The sequence below is a fragment of the Calonectris borealis genome, chromosome 2 (assembly GCF_964195595.1).
Source record: "Calonectris borealis chromosome 2, bCalBor7.hap1.2, whole genome shotgun sequence".
In the NCBI taxonomy this organism is placed as follows: Eukaryota; Metazoa; Chordata; class Aves; order Procellariiformes; family Procellariidae; genus Calonectris; species Calonectris borealis.
Genome location: NC_134313.1, coordinates 30,972,331 through 30,986,044, shown reverse-complemented (window position 1 = coordinate 30,986,044; position 13,714 = coordinate 30,972,331). Strand labels below are relative to the sequence as shown.

At 37.7% G+C, this 13,714-nt stretch overlaps 1 protein-coding gene across 3 annotated transcripts in view; it reads left to right on the top strand.

Annotated features, from left to right (window-relative positions):
• Positions 1 to 3,284: 3,284 nt before the first annotated feature.
• The window catches only part of LOC142078672 (carbonic anhydrase 3-like), a 32,970-nt gene continuing 22,540 nt past the window's right edge, over positions 3,285 to 13,714 (top strand). Inside the window, exons 1-2 of one of the 3 annotated variants that reach the window (XM_075141572.1) lie at positions 3,285 to 3,551; positions 4,603 to 4,717. In XM_075141572.1, coding sequence (XP_074997673.1) covers positions 4,696 to 4,717 — 22 coding nt within the window. In that variant the 5' untranslated portion in view covers positions 3,285 to 3,551; positions 4,603 to 4,695. Of the gene's footprint in view, positions 3,595 to 3,643; positions 4,718 to 13,714 lie in introns of all 3 variants that reach the window. The other 2 variants (XM_075141570.1, XM_075141574.1) reach the window with 2 other exon arrangements.

Genomic DNA, 13,714 nt, shown 5'->3' with positions numbered 1-13,714 from the left:
AAATAAGGTTTATCATAGACTGTGTAAGCATTGCCTTGTCATCCTGCGTTGCAAAAATGGAAGCTGTTGACATTTTCCTGTTTTTCTTACAGACTATTCTCAGTAATAGGAAACTACTGATATCTGCCTTTGCAGATGTCCACAGCTGACGTCAGGAATTTCAGATACCATTGTGCAAGTAATGTTATAACCTGTAAAACTTGTGGCATTGATGCCTAGGAATACGACAGCTTCTAGATGCGTCTCAATTATAGGTGGATTGCAATTTTCTCTTAATTTTTTGTTGTTGTTCAGAAATTATGTTTTATCAGAATGGAACATGTTCAAAGGAAAATTACCACCACAAACTTCTGCTGAAAGACAGACAGCTTCACCTGTTTAGTCCCTGACCAATTTCCTAGCCAGATTACTAAGATGATATCAGCATTTCACTACCTCATGAAATTTCTGCTTGAAGTGAATGGTGCACAATTTATGGTCCTTGGGCAACCTTGCTAAGTAAACTATGTGAGAAACGAAGATAGCAAAACAAATAGATCAGCTGGAAATATTAGGTATGCTGGACCTGGCCAGTTATTAACTTGTAGTTCTCCAGTAGAGAGTCTGAAGATCTCAGTAACCAGGCTTGCGTCAAGCCTTCAACACCCTGTTGGGGCAAGGGGAACTGGGAGGCCTGCCGCTGTCTTGGCTGCTATGGTCTGGAATGACTGTGATAAATTACTGCTGAAACAGACTCAGGCTGGTGTTGGTGACTAAGTTTTGAGGCTTCAGAAACCAAACCTGCCACCAGACACTAAAAAGATGCAGCCCTCTGCTCTGGAGAACGAAGCCATACGGCTGGCAGCCCAGGAGCCCCGAAAAAGCCGCCTTCATCCCGGGTACTCAGGACTTGCAGCCTCTCTGCTGCTGCAGGAGAAGTTTTAGGGTTTGAGTCAAAATTACAAGGTTATTAGTGACATGGAAGTGGCCCTGTCCCCTGGGCCACTGCCTGTCCCCTAGGACAATTAGGTGTCCTGGAGGGACAGATAAGCCAGGTACATTGGGGCAAAGGTGTTTATGGCTCAAGAGTTTTTAACTTTGAGAATCAGAACTCTTTTGAATGTATTTGTGGGGGGATTTAGCAGCCATCAGTAAAATTTATAAATTCTTTAAAGAACTGTTTTGAAAGAGAATGTGTTTCTTGCAGAACAGAAATCCTGACTTCTAACCAGATCTGATGTCAATTATCATCGTTCCTTTGGAATAATGTAGGATAAGTTCCTTCACTCCTATGAGAGCCACAGCACAAATTGACTGCAATTGCTCACACTCACAGCAGGGTGAAAGAGCCAGAGTGCCTCAATTCCTTGTCTGCTATCAGTCATCTTTAGACAGTGTTGGTCACTGTGAGTTTGTTATATAGATAATATCAAAGACCTTCTGTCAGTGGTCAAGAACTATTGTCTGCACCACTGAAAAAAACAAGTGACCAGTTAGATAGGACTAATTCAGAGAGATCTGAAATTGTGTTTGTGGTTTGAGTGAAACAGATGGTGCGTTCCAGCATGATATGGGGACAATATAATATAGAGAAATTCAGTGACAAAGAATACAGAAGAGTGGGGCAAGATCATTTTGAACGTTCTAACAAAGAAAGGAATGAAGTTTTAGGAATAATAGCCAAAGGAAATATAAATCTTGTCTTGTTAGACAGATGCGATGGGAATATAATGTGGAAAAACTGTCATAGTATCTTTTGCTTGATCAGATAATCAATGTCAATTTTCTGACTATGAAAAATATTCTTTCCGCGCGAGGTGAGCATGGCAGAGATTCAGTAAAATGATCTCTTGGAAGAGGAGCCAACATTTCAGAATTGTGACCTTTTTACTGTCTCATCAGCCAGGCTCTAAAGTAATTCTAGACCTCCGATTTAAATGCAGCAGACTGTGTGTGACTGACACAACAACTGGTTTGCTTCTTGAAACCCAACACAACTGGCTTATGATTCCTCCCGTTACACCCTTTTATACCTTCCTAAGTGCACTTCAGCTTTTAACTATGACTATCACTGTTGCTAAAATATTTAATTACTAGTATTTCTTAATTAAAATCTAAGCTGCTGGTTTGTACAAGTTCAAATTAAAACCTGTCAAAACCAATTTTTTTTCTGCATGAATATAGAGAATAAGGTTAATGTTATGAAGGAGCTCTTGAGCTCATAAAGAGCTCATGAACCATGATTCAATGGAAAAGAATCCAGTATTTCTTTGAATAGCCTTACCACTTTTTTTAATTCCTGAAGCTACAATGTGGCTGTACGATCAGCCTTTCTCCAAGTGACAAAGAAATTAGGTGTGACTTCAAACAAAGTCCCAGGAACTAAGGTGATGCAACTTAGGAAGGGTGGCTGATATCTTACTGCTTGTTGCACAGCACTTGCCATTTGGGCAACTTCTTTCAGTTCCCTCTTCTCCCTGACAAAAACTATTTCAAGGCTTTTTACAACAACTTCATGTTAGGAGGAAAGACTTCTGAACTCAAAGAGCACTGAACCTTTTTACCAAAATAAAAGCTTTTTACAAATTGCAATAGGGATTGAAGTAAATTGTCTATAAAAGTAAGTTAAAATAATGTGATTTAAAGCATTTTATAATTATTTTTGTAGCTCTCGTGCATTCCTCCAGTGTACTTGTCACAAACATTGTCACATTATGCATTAGAACTATGGGAATAAATTGCTGAGACAGCAACCACAAAAAATGTCCCAGCAGCACAGGGCATAAGGCGGCTGAGGATCATGGATGATAATAAGCTTCTTAAAACACAAGCCTCTATTCCATCAACCACTGATTATTGCCTCCACATTTTAGGCTATCCACACTGCAGGGAAAGTGTTAGCACCTTTCCAGGAAACTGGGATTAAAGAAATGTGATATCTTTGGCAAAACCTTCAGAGTATAAATAGAAGTGGATCCCTGGCTTTCCAGATGAGTGTGGACAAAGTTTTAATGTCTAAAGCTCCAAACCTGCAAACCACTGTAGATGTGTCTAACTTTATGCATGGTAGGACACCTATTGACCTTATTTGGGACTATGAAATTAAAAATGAACATAGTATAGGAATGAATGTAAAATAGTCTTATTTTAAGGACACTGGCCAGAAAAAACAGAAAACTCTTCTGAAAAATATTAAATTACAAGGACGTTCAAAGGATTTTTTTAAAATTTTTTAAGCACCAAATACTACATATCTTAATAGTGAATTGATTTGTGAAAAAATCCTACAAAAAGTTTCAAAAATATTTCACTAGCTCTCACGGTGATCCTTTTTAGTTAATGTTTACACACAATCAAGATATTGTTATTTGTAATGCTCTGGTCAAAATTAAATAAGCTGTATTAGATAATCTTCCCTTATAGCTATTGTAAGTAAACTAGTGGGAGGAAAGTTGCAAAGTTATGAAAGTTTTGGAATGAACTAGAAGGAGGGCTCTTCCAAGCCATCAGCATTACTTGATCTGAGGAAGCTCTGGCCATCCTTGTGCAAAGCATTGCATAGGGTGCAAGGGGTAAGAATCACCTTAAAAATAAAGTAAGACATAGTAAATATTGGTCTGTGGCATAAGAGCGGGAGATAATAGGACCCCAATGGTTGTGAAAGAGCTATTGTCTCCTATTACCTCGTGCCTGCTTCCTGCACCGGGCTTTGCTAATGGGAGAGATACAGCTCAGTTTGTCTGTGCACGGCTGGTTATTGTGGATAGGATCAAACCTGGCCCCTCTTTGTGAGTGGAAAATTATCAGCTTAACTGGGGAGTTTTATCTGCTATGGGCTATAGTTTTAGGCTTGTAATACTAACTGAGCATTTGTTTTAAGTGGTGAGAGATAATACATCTCTCTTTTTATTTGCAGACAAACCTATAAAATATAAACCCAACTGTCCTATAACTCCCTGTCCCAATTACAAGAACAGCCAAAGTCTGAAGCAAGAAAAAAAAGTTGTGTCCAAATAATGAAGTATTCAAAATCTTTTCTTGTTACCAGGTGTTCTGTGAGCTTAGGTAGTCCATATTTTCTAGCAAATACCAACAAAACTTTATAAATGTCATTATGCACCTCATATTCAGGGAATGTATTGAATTGCAACTAATATATTTAGATACCAGCACAGATTTGTAGGTGGACATGGCATGGTAATAAATACAAATTTCATTATTTGCAGTTATACTGATACAACATTAAACAATCTGTATCAGAAATGACAGGGTAGTTCTATGTTTTTTTTTTTCCCTTTTAATTCTGTACCTTAATATGAAAGAAGCATATATACCTGCAAAGACTTAATCTGGTTTATAGATATAACATATGAAAGAGAAAGACAGTGTGCTACAATGGTACATTTTACTTGCCCTACATTAGGGGTTTTCAGCCCTTTGATTGCCAGATGCTTAAATGTTTACCACCAAAATCTAAGCCTACTGAAAGCAGGCTTGCTCTTCTCGGTTGTCCTTCACCTTGAAAAGAATCCACAGACCCCAGAGTTTGGGGTCAGAAGTTAAAAATCACATTTGTGTGCCATGAGACTGCTTAAAATTGTTACCTGCATGATACATTTTCAGATTTGGACCCTTCAGTTGGAGCTGCTGATCACTTTGAATATAGCTTTGCCAAGTATTATTGCTATTGCTTGTGAACAACTTTGAGCTGTATGTATGGAGCAAGTGTTCGTCCAAGGTAACCAAACGTATTCAATTTTTGGAGTTCTGTAAATAATTACTTCAGTGATCTGTGGTAATACCTGTATTCTGGAAGTTGCATTAGGCATAACTAAATCTCATGATTCTGTACAGCACTGACTGTTCAATAAATAGCAAAAGAGAAACGTCTTCTTTCAGAGGTATTACTGACTGTGGAAATTGCAGTGTTTTAATCAAAACATTGCTCCTGATAGACAGAAAACATTTGAAGCAGAATGAGGCATAGTCACACAACCTCCTGCTTGGAAGGCTTTCCACAGGGAGCTGTGCCCTCTGCTGCTTGCTTGAGTACAAGTGAAGAAACAGCAGTAAGAAACTTAGCCTGTGTACCTTTGACATGAAACATGGGTGAAATGGGACAATTCAAAGACATCTTTTAACATAACTATTTTTATAGGGTAAGGTTGTTGTCCAAAAGCAATTTCTGATATTAAGATTTTTGTCAAAATGCTACAGAAAGATTTAATGCATGTTTTATTGTAAGCTGCATTGGGTGGCTGAGAATATTTTTTTGTTTCCGGTCTACTAAGAGACTAAGCAGTGAAAAACAGGAGCAGCAGAAACACTGAGAAGTTTCTTTTTCCTTTGTCAGTGAAAAAGCATTAAAATTTATGGTTTCTTCAGAAAGAGTGAGTTAAAAAGTGTTAACTCTTCTATCAAAACAGCAGTAGAAAAACAAATGTTATATGGCTACTGAAAAGGTCATTGTTCTTTTTATTATTGTTGAACCTTTTTTCATCAAATGCTGCTTAAAACTCGACTCAGGCAGGGCTTATTGGCTATATTTCTGGCTGGCTAGTCTGACTTTAATTTGCCATACCTTTTAATTTTACTGTCCACATCAGTGATAGTCACAAAGAATAATTTCTGTGAGCCAGTTAGGGATGCAGTGCTTCTGTCACAGTTTCTCAAAAAGACTTCTTAATAACAAAGGGACAGGAAAAAAATAATAATTTCAGTGTCAGCTGTTTTGAAAAAGTATTTTTCTTTCTGAGTTACTGAACTGCTGAAAAAACACCTCCACCTGTAACACATGCATGTTTTGTTGCAATTGTAAAATGCAGATGTGTACCTATGCAAATAAGCATATTTACGTACCATAGATGTAGTTTCACTGATTTCCATTCTAAAGATACTATTATGCTAGCAGTATTCTCACTTTTTATGCTCCATGTTAAACTCCACAAATATAGTGCAAGTTGTATAAGTATGCAGGCGTACCCAGCTGCTTGATGGCACGTGGGTAGCCTGGCTGGTGCACAATACCAGTCGGTACCTTTCCTTTTTCACCAGGGGATGTTCTAAACCTGCTGCAACTTAACAATTGCAATCTAAGAATCAGATTTGTTAAGAAACAGAAGTAGTTTCAGGAATGCCACAGAATTCATCAGTAACCCAGAACCATTAGACCAACTCTGCCACCTACAGACACACCATTTCTGTATTTGCACTAAAAAACCCCACCTTAGCCCTGTGTAGTGTTCTTACAGAAGTGAAACTAGCAGGCATCCCAATTGGGACATCCCATTCTGTAAACCAGAAGTACAGGCATGTGATGAATGATCAAGATTTAATGCAAATTGTACAGAAATTGAGCAAGGTTTCTGCAAGAAACCACACATATTCAGTCCATAACCATCTTCACTACTGGACGTTCCACTGGGATGTAACTGAGCCCCATGATGCTAAACAGAACTAACAGGAATTACTTGTTTTAATAGATAAATCATGATACCTTTTCTATTCTTAAATAAACAGCAGCTTTCCCAAATTTCTGATAAAAGCCTGATGTGCCTGAAAAGGATCTGCTTGTCCTGTTCCCTCTAGTTTCTGCTGCAGTTTAGATTAACTGCATGTTCTGTGTGCCCTGCCACCATGAAATCACACTCTGTACTACCTAGTTATCCTACTCTTCTCACAGAGGCAACAAAAAAATAAGCTCTGGTGTACTGGCAAAGGATCAGAGAGAATCGTGTGAGTCCCAGGTCAACGCAGCAGACTGCAGGTCTCCTCTCAGTTTAAAAAAAGAAAAGTTTTCCAGCCCTTTTCTGTGCAGAGATGGCCTTGAAATCCTGAAACAATGTAAACAGACTGAGATGGAGGAAAGGAGCCAGTGAGTTGATCTCAGCATGACAACAGACAGAAAGCAAAGGTGTTACTGAAGGGAGAAAAGTGCATGATGGCACACCCACACATTCATGTTCTTACCTCTTCAGAGAAGTTAAGAAGAAATCATGAAAAAGTCTCCCTATTCCTTACCATCTCCCTGGCCATTGCCCATCCCACTGCATGCTGACAGAGCAGGGATGTGGGAGACCATGAAAAAGTCTCCCACCTATTTCACTTCACCTCTGAAGAACATATTTACCTGACAGGATAGATAGTAAAAAATTGGAATTATTACTTTCGTGAAGAATTCACATTCTGTGTGTTTCTTTGCAGTTTTCCCCAATTTTGCACTTCCCAGTAACAGTGTCTTAAAATATGCCTGCTCTTACTCAAAATGACTATACCCCTGTGTTTCTTTAGTGAAAGATTAAAACCACTCAGATGATCTCAATAAACAGCACTCTCTGACAGCTTTCTGAAGTGACAAGAAAACAGTCCTAAATAAAGATATTTTGGGTTCTGTGTTTTAGAAACTGAACAAGAAATTGTGAAGAGTCTGGGGGAAGGCTGTAAGATGCCAACTGGAAATGGAGGACCTGTAGAAGTATTAGGGATGCAGAAAAAAACCCGAGAGGTGCAGAATAAAATGGGGCCAGACTAGAACTGAAGGCGTAGGAAGATGGAAAGGAAATATATGCGTAGGACAACCTGGTGGGATAAGAGTTCTAGCCTGTGGCTCCCTCACTTACACATCTTGAGTATCTCTAATGCAGATACATAGAACAAGGCTATCTTAGCGCTGCTTGATGTTAGCAATAAAATTTCTGTCCTTTATAATAATCATTCTGTACTTTGATGGAGATACTAATGTTAAGTGAAGGTTGGTCCTTTTTTTCCTCATCTTTGTATTGCTCTCTGCCAAACACAGCAACCACGGAATTTCTGTTCACTATTTTTCTTACAGGTGTAGTGCTCTGGATGTTTTCTTAATTGTCCATGTGACGCTGTTGTTGCCTTTGCACTAAAACCTGCTGTCCTTGTAGGAAGGTTAACCTCATCTAATGTGAGACTTTGGACTTCAGATATATTATTTTCCCTTATTGCTTCACTATTATCTCACTGAACATCAGCATACAGTGCACCTCGATGGTTCTTGTACATTAACCCTGGACATTTCTTTTTACATGGCCAACCATGCTGGAAGTGTATGTATTTCATCCAGAGACTACTGAGACCGCTAGGTCTTCTATTTCTTTCCACAATTTGTATCAGTAAGTGAAAGGAAATTTTAGCAACCATTTTAAGAATAAATTTTGCAAGCAGGTCATACGCTAAGTGAAACTAATATATGTCATTTTAATATAAGTTCTGAAACATATGTGAGATATTTTGGGGTTGCTATTTGTGCAGGAGGTTGGACTAGATGACTGTCTGAGGTCCCTTCCAACCTGAGTGTTTTTATGGTGTGATTGAAGTTTTGTCTGGAATGTTATAAAACTTTTCCCCGTCACTATGAAAAATATTGGAACACTAGATAAGAATTATACTGTGTTTCAGCAAAGCTGGTTTATTTTCTGTTTATTTTCTATGATCAGATATAAGAATCAAAGAATGTATTGTATAGACAATGTCCAGAGTTAAAGATGAGAAGAATGAGTCAGAGATGTGGGCATCGCCTAGAGAGTTTTGAACATTTTTGTGCAATGATTTTTATAATTCATTGCATTTGGATTAAGACATACATAGATAATGTCTGTTCTCTGAATTTTCATCTGTGGTGAAATCAATCATGTGAATAAAGTAAAAGAGCAAACAGTCCAGAACCTATTACTTTGTTAAGATAAACAAATAGAATTGAGAGTTCAGAAATGCGTATTTGTAGGAAAAACAGGGTATCTAGCAAGTGACCGTGTGGGATGTTGCAAGATGGGGATGATCTCAGCTATTACAAACAGGAGACTAGTTCTAAATGAAGGGGATTATAAAAGCTATAATTAGCTAATGCTTCCTAAAAGCCTAACTAAACTGTTGGGTTTTTTCCATTCCAAAGTGCAATACCATAGTGAGATCAAGTGTCATGTAGTAAGTGCAGACAGAGAAACAAATCTTACAAACACAATATCGTCTGCCATTGTTTCAGGACAGTCTTGTAAGCTCTCTGAAACAGATACTTTTCCTTTAATGATGTTGTCATTGCTAAAGGACTGTTTACTTATTATATTGGAATATAATAAGCACATCACAATTAATTGTCACCAATTTATGTCAATTTTATTTACATGTCTACAGGTGACGCTTCTTTAATCTCTATCCTGTTCTGTAAATTCTTAAAAAAGCAGATGGATTGCTAAAAAGCACAGAATCCCTTGTCTCTTAGAAGTAAGCTTAGTTTTCTCAGAAGTGGTTTCATGTTTTATTTACTGTTTACAAATATTCATGGTATTAACATCATAACCTGATGAAGGATGACTGTGTCTGTTCTGCATGAATCATGTTCTCTGTCCCCAGAGAGCTTTCAAAGTACACAAATATGCAACAGTTCAAACCCTGATGGAGAATAAGTGAAGGAGATCCTTTCTCTCATAGAGGACCAGCAAATGTGGCTTGGCCTTTGTTGTTGACACATAACAGAGGGAAGCATCAAAGAAGCAGGACTACTAGCAATGCAAAGGCTTTTCAGAAGTGTGGTAAATGCTGTCTTACAAAGGACAGGCAGTTTGTACCATCTGCTAGAGATGCAGGAGAACACAAATAAAGTGCTTTGCTGAGACATGCATTGACTAAATAGGGAAGCGCAGGCTTAATTCTTCCAAGTCCACTCAGCACACCCAAAGAACATCTGGTAATTCCATAACAAGATCAAGTTGCATTAATTTTTGAAACAAATTCATAGTTTCTTCAAAACTGATATTTTATTTGACTTTAAAAACAGACCGCTTTTATTTAAAATAAAACTCTAATATCTGTGACAAAAAATGTTACTCACCTGAACTGTGTTTAAAAAGTGTACAAGCATCTTTAAAGTGTGAGCACTCCAACTGAAATCAAAAGAACTGGTTATAAACTTAAAATTCTGCATGGGCTTAAATTCTCTGCTAGGTTGGGCTTGTGTGCTAGATGGCCAGCAGCAGTCCTTTTCTCCAATTTTGGGGGCAGAGGAAGGTCTGAGACTATTTTGCAAGCATCTTGTCCTCCATAGCACAAATCTGTCACTGTGACAGTGTATCAGTGGTCCACTGAACTCCTGTTTTCTTCCTCATTGTATTAAATAAATGAAAGCTTTAGTTATTAGGCCATAGAAGCAAATGACTCACTGAATATCTAAGTGACTGTCCAGTAACAGCAAATCTTAGTCTTTCTGAGACAATGCTAAGAGTCTTTCTGAGGCAATGCTAAGAGTTATTACCTAAGAGAATGATAGATGATAAATATATCTTATGTGATCCATAAGGAGGTTTTCCCCACAGGGGATGTGACTTGCCTCCACTGAGGCACTGAAGCTACAATGGTGACTGTCGAAGGAGACAAAGTTTCTAATGCATCGTCTCTCTGAACACCAGCAAAACTCTTGTAATACCAAATGGCTCATGTTTAGCAGCACTCCTGCAATTGGGTTCTGTATATAAGCATGACTGACTATTAAAATATAAACCTTTGGTGGAGAAACATTTTTGTATGTGACCTTGGGCTTCCTGAACCACAGCTTGATGTGAGTGTGTTCGTATGAGGAGGACCATCAACACCAATAGCCTACTAAGTTGACTGTGCAATTAGAAAATCCCTCAGTAGCAGGGTAAGGAGACAATTAACACTTCCTTAGGCATTTGTACCCATTCCATGTATGAAGGATTTTAAGAAGTCATTCCCCAAAACAACCAACCCCCCCAAGACAAAACAAATCTCCAGTGGGGCAGCAGTTAGTCTAGTACAGCCATGCGACGTGCTCCCATTGCCTCTCTGCAGTGCATAGGCAGTAAATGCAGAACATGTCAAACCTACTGCACGTATACTGCACTACTCATCCGCACGTGCACAGTCAACTTGCTGTACATCAAATACAGCAGACAGATCAAATGCATGCAGAATGACAGTACATTATGCAAATATCAAATTACTCTGCACATCCAAAATGTCTGCTTTCCAGTATTTGAGGATGCTTAGTAGCCAGTGTTATTAGATGTTAGTCAGCAGATTACCACCCAAAAAAGGAAAGCCATATATTATTACCAAAAGCAGAAGACCACTGTCAAAGCTGATAAATTCAGCTCAATGAAGGTGTTGTCCTGTGTATAATGAAACAAGAAGACTTAAGATACCTCTTCTTTTAAAAAAACTTTTGGGATTAGAGCACTGCTAGTCCATATGAGATGGCTTAAGCCCTCAACTTTAGAGATTGTGTTGAGTAATGGACTACGCATCAGATATTTAAATGGAATTCTTTGTATTTGCTTCTGTGGTTTGGGTAGATTATCTGTTACTTTACCATACTAAATACATTTTTTTTACAAGATTACAATTTATTATTTTGTTATACTCAAAGACGTAGTTAAATAGGCAATCTTTTGGTAGTTGTGTTTACAGTATCCCCCAACACTCCAGTTACCAGTCCAAGGTCCAGGATAACCACCTATTGAACAAAAGATGCAAGACTGGGGCTTTTTTAATGCAAGACGAGGGTGATCTTATGCTTTTTTGTGACAAGGTAACTTTTATCAGGTTTGGTTTATTGTCCTTTCACATTGGGGAGCTTAGTTTGCTGGAATTCAGAATAAAATACCAGCATTAGAACATATCATAACTAGCTCTTTTATTGAAAAACTGTTGTTAATATTCTGCAGACTTATCTGGGCATCAAATTTTCTATCGATAGTATAAAACTCTCTGCTGTTACTCTTTTCTGCCTCGGGTTCTCTGATTCTTTGCAAACTGAGAAATTTGTTCAGAACATAAACCTTTTGAAAAGAAAGATGGCACTACAGGATGAGGATTTACTTCACTCTGGTGAGACAGGCTTTTAAAAAACTGTTCATAGCACTCCATGAAAGCACGTGCAAGGACTAATTGTTTACAGTTGCACCACCTTGCAGTTGTATCAGCTGTACTGTTGCCTTTCAGCTGATCTGAACAACTGTTCAGAAATTCTTCTTTTTGACTGACTTTCAAGGGGGAAAAATCCCTCTTAAAAAGTATTAACAAGTTGCTGAAATGAGCATTGTTTGGCTGATAGAGGAAAACCTTTATCTGCCTTTTCTTCCCAGATGACCATAGGTGAAGGCATATGAAAACAAGTCACTGGACTTTGCAGTTGAGAAAAGGAATTATCTGTGGGCGATAGGATGATTTGGGTAAAAATTAAGAGCCTAATCACTGAAATCTTGCCTTTGACAGCAGGTATTTGAGTTTACAGACCCTCATTCATTTGCTGTACGTAGAATGATAAGTCTATTTGGAATCTCATACAGTTCCCTAGGTTTTGTAGTAATACAACTGAGAGCAGAGCTGAACAAGTTTTTTTAGGCAGGTAGGTTATGCAGTTTCTCATCAGGGGGTTAAGATGAACCTGGTGATAGGGATTGTTGAAAGAAATGAGACAAATACCAGAATAGAAAACATTTTGTTTTGACACATTCATTTTGTTAAGAAACACTGTATTTTTGAATTAAATTTATTTTTAAAAATTCAAAATAAACCATATGATGAAAATTCTGTCAGTGATAGAAGTGGATTTAAAAATTGTTTTAACTCAAAATACCTTTATTCTTACCTTTTTTTGCTTTTAATTTTCTGTTTAGCAACTGACATCTGACATTAATTCAGAGAATTTGACTTATGATACTACTTCTGGTGCTACTAATGTTTATTCGAAATGTGATATTTTTTATTACTTGGGATCTAGTATTAAGAAGTAACTTGTGTACACTTGCAAACATATTTTGGTTACACAAGTAACTGTGTTCTCTGTGTTTATTCGACATTTGATATTTTTCATTACTCGGGATCTAGTATTAAGAAGTAACTTGTATACATATGCAAACATGTTTTGGTTACACAAGTAAGTGTGTTCTCTGTGTATTAAAAAAAATCAGAAATACCTTATTTTATTACATTTTATTAGGTTTTAGTCTCTGGAGTTTAATTGGAAAGTGATTAATTAGATTAAACTGTTTTGAGAAAGGGCTTAATCATGGCATGTATTCTCCCAGTCCCGATAGATCATAACCTACAGCATCTCCGAATTTATAGCTAAACAAATGCTACCGGTCCTGGAATACACAGATGAAAATTGTTGGCCTACTGCCCAATTGTGTGTGTAAGACCTATAATTGAAACACTAGGTTCATTGCCTCTGTCAAAAAAGGTATAGTGATGCAAGGTTAGAAAAATATTTTCCATGTCTAACGCCTTAAAATACTTTGCTATAATTTCTGTAGGGAACCTTTGCAAAAAGCACGTAGTTAAACCTGGGAAAATGCCCAGCCAAAAGCACACAGAAGAAGACTGAATAGTGAAACTAGCTTTACAAACACTAATGTTTAGGGACACAAACTGAGAAATACTAACATAAACTTCAGGTTGCTGTGGGTGTTCAATCTGCTGTTCTTTCCACCCAGCATGCTACTTGCAGACCATAACTCTACGAGAAAATAATGAAATAGATTGGTGACGCTGTGCACTGCAGACACCCAGAATAGATCAGATTTCCCCCCTTCAGAAAAAGTGTTCCTGTAACAAGTAGGTAGATAACATTTAGCATTTGTGTGGCTGTTTGATGAATAAAAGAGTTTGCAATAATCATATTATTCATCTTTAACACAGTCTTGTGAGATAGGGAGTAGGGTGCTGTACTCTGCACAATTACAGTAAT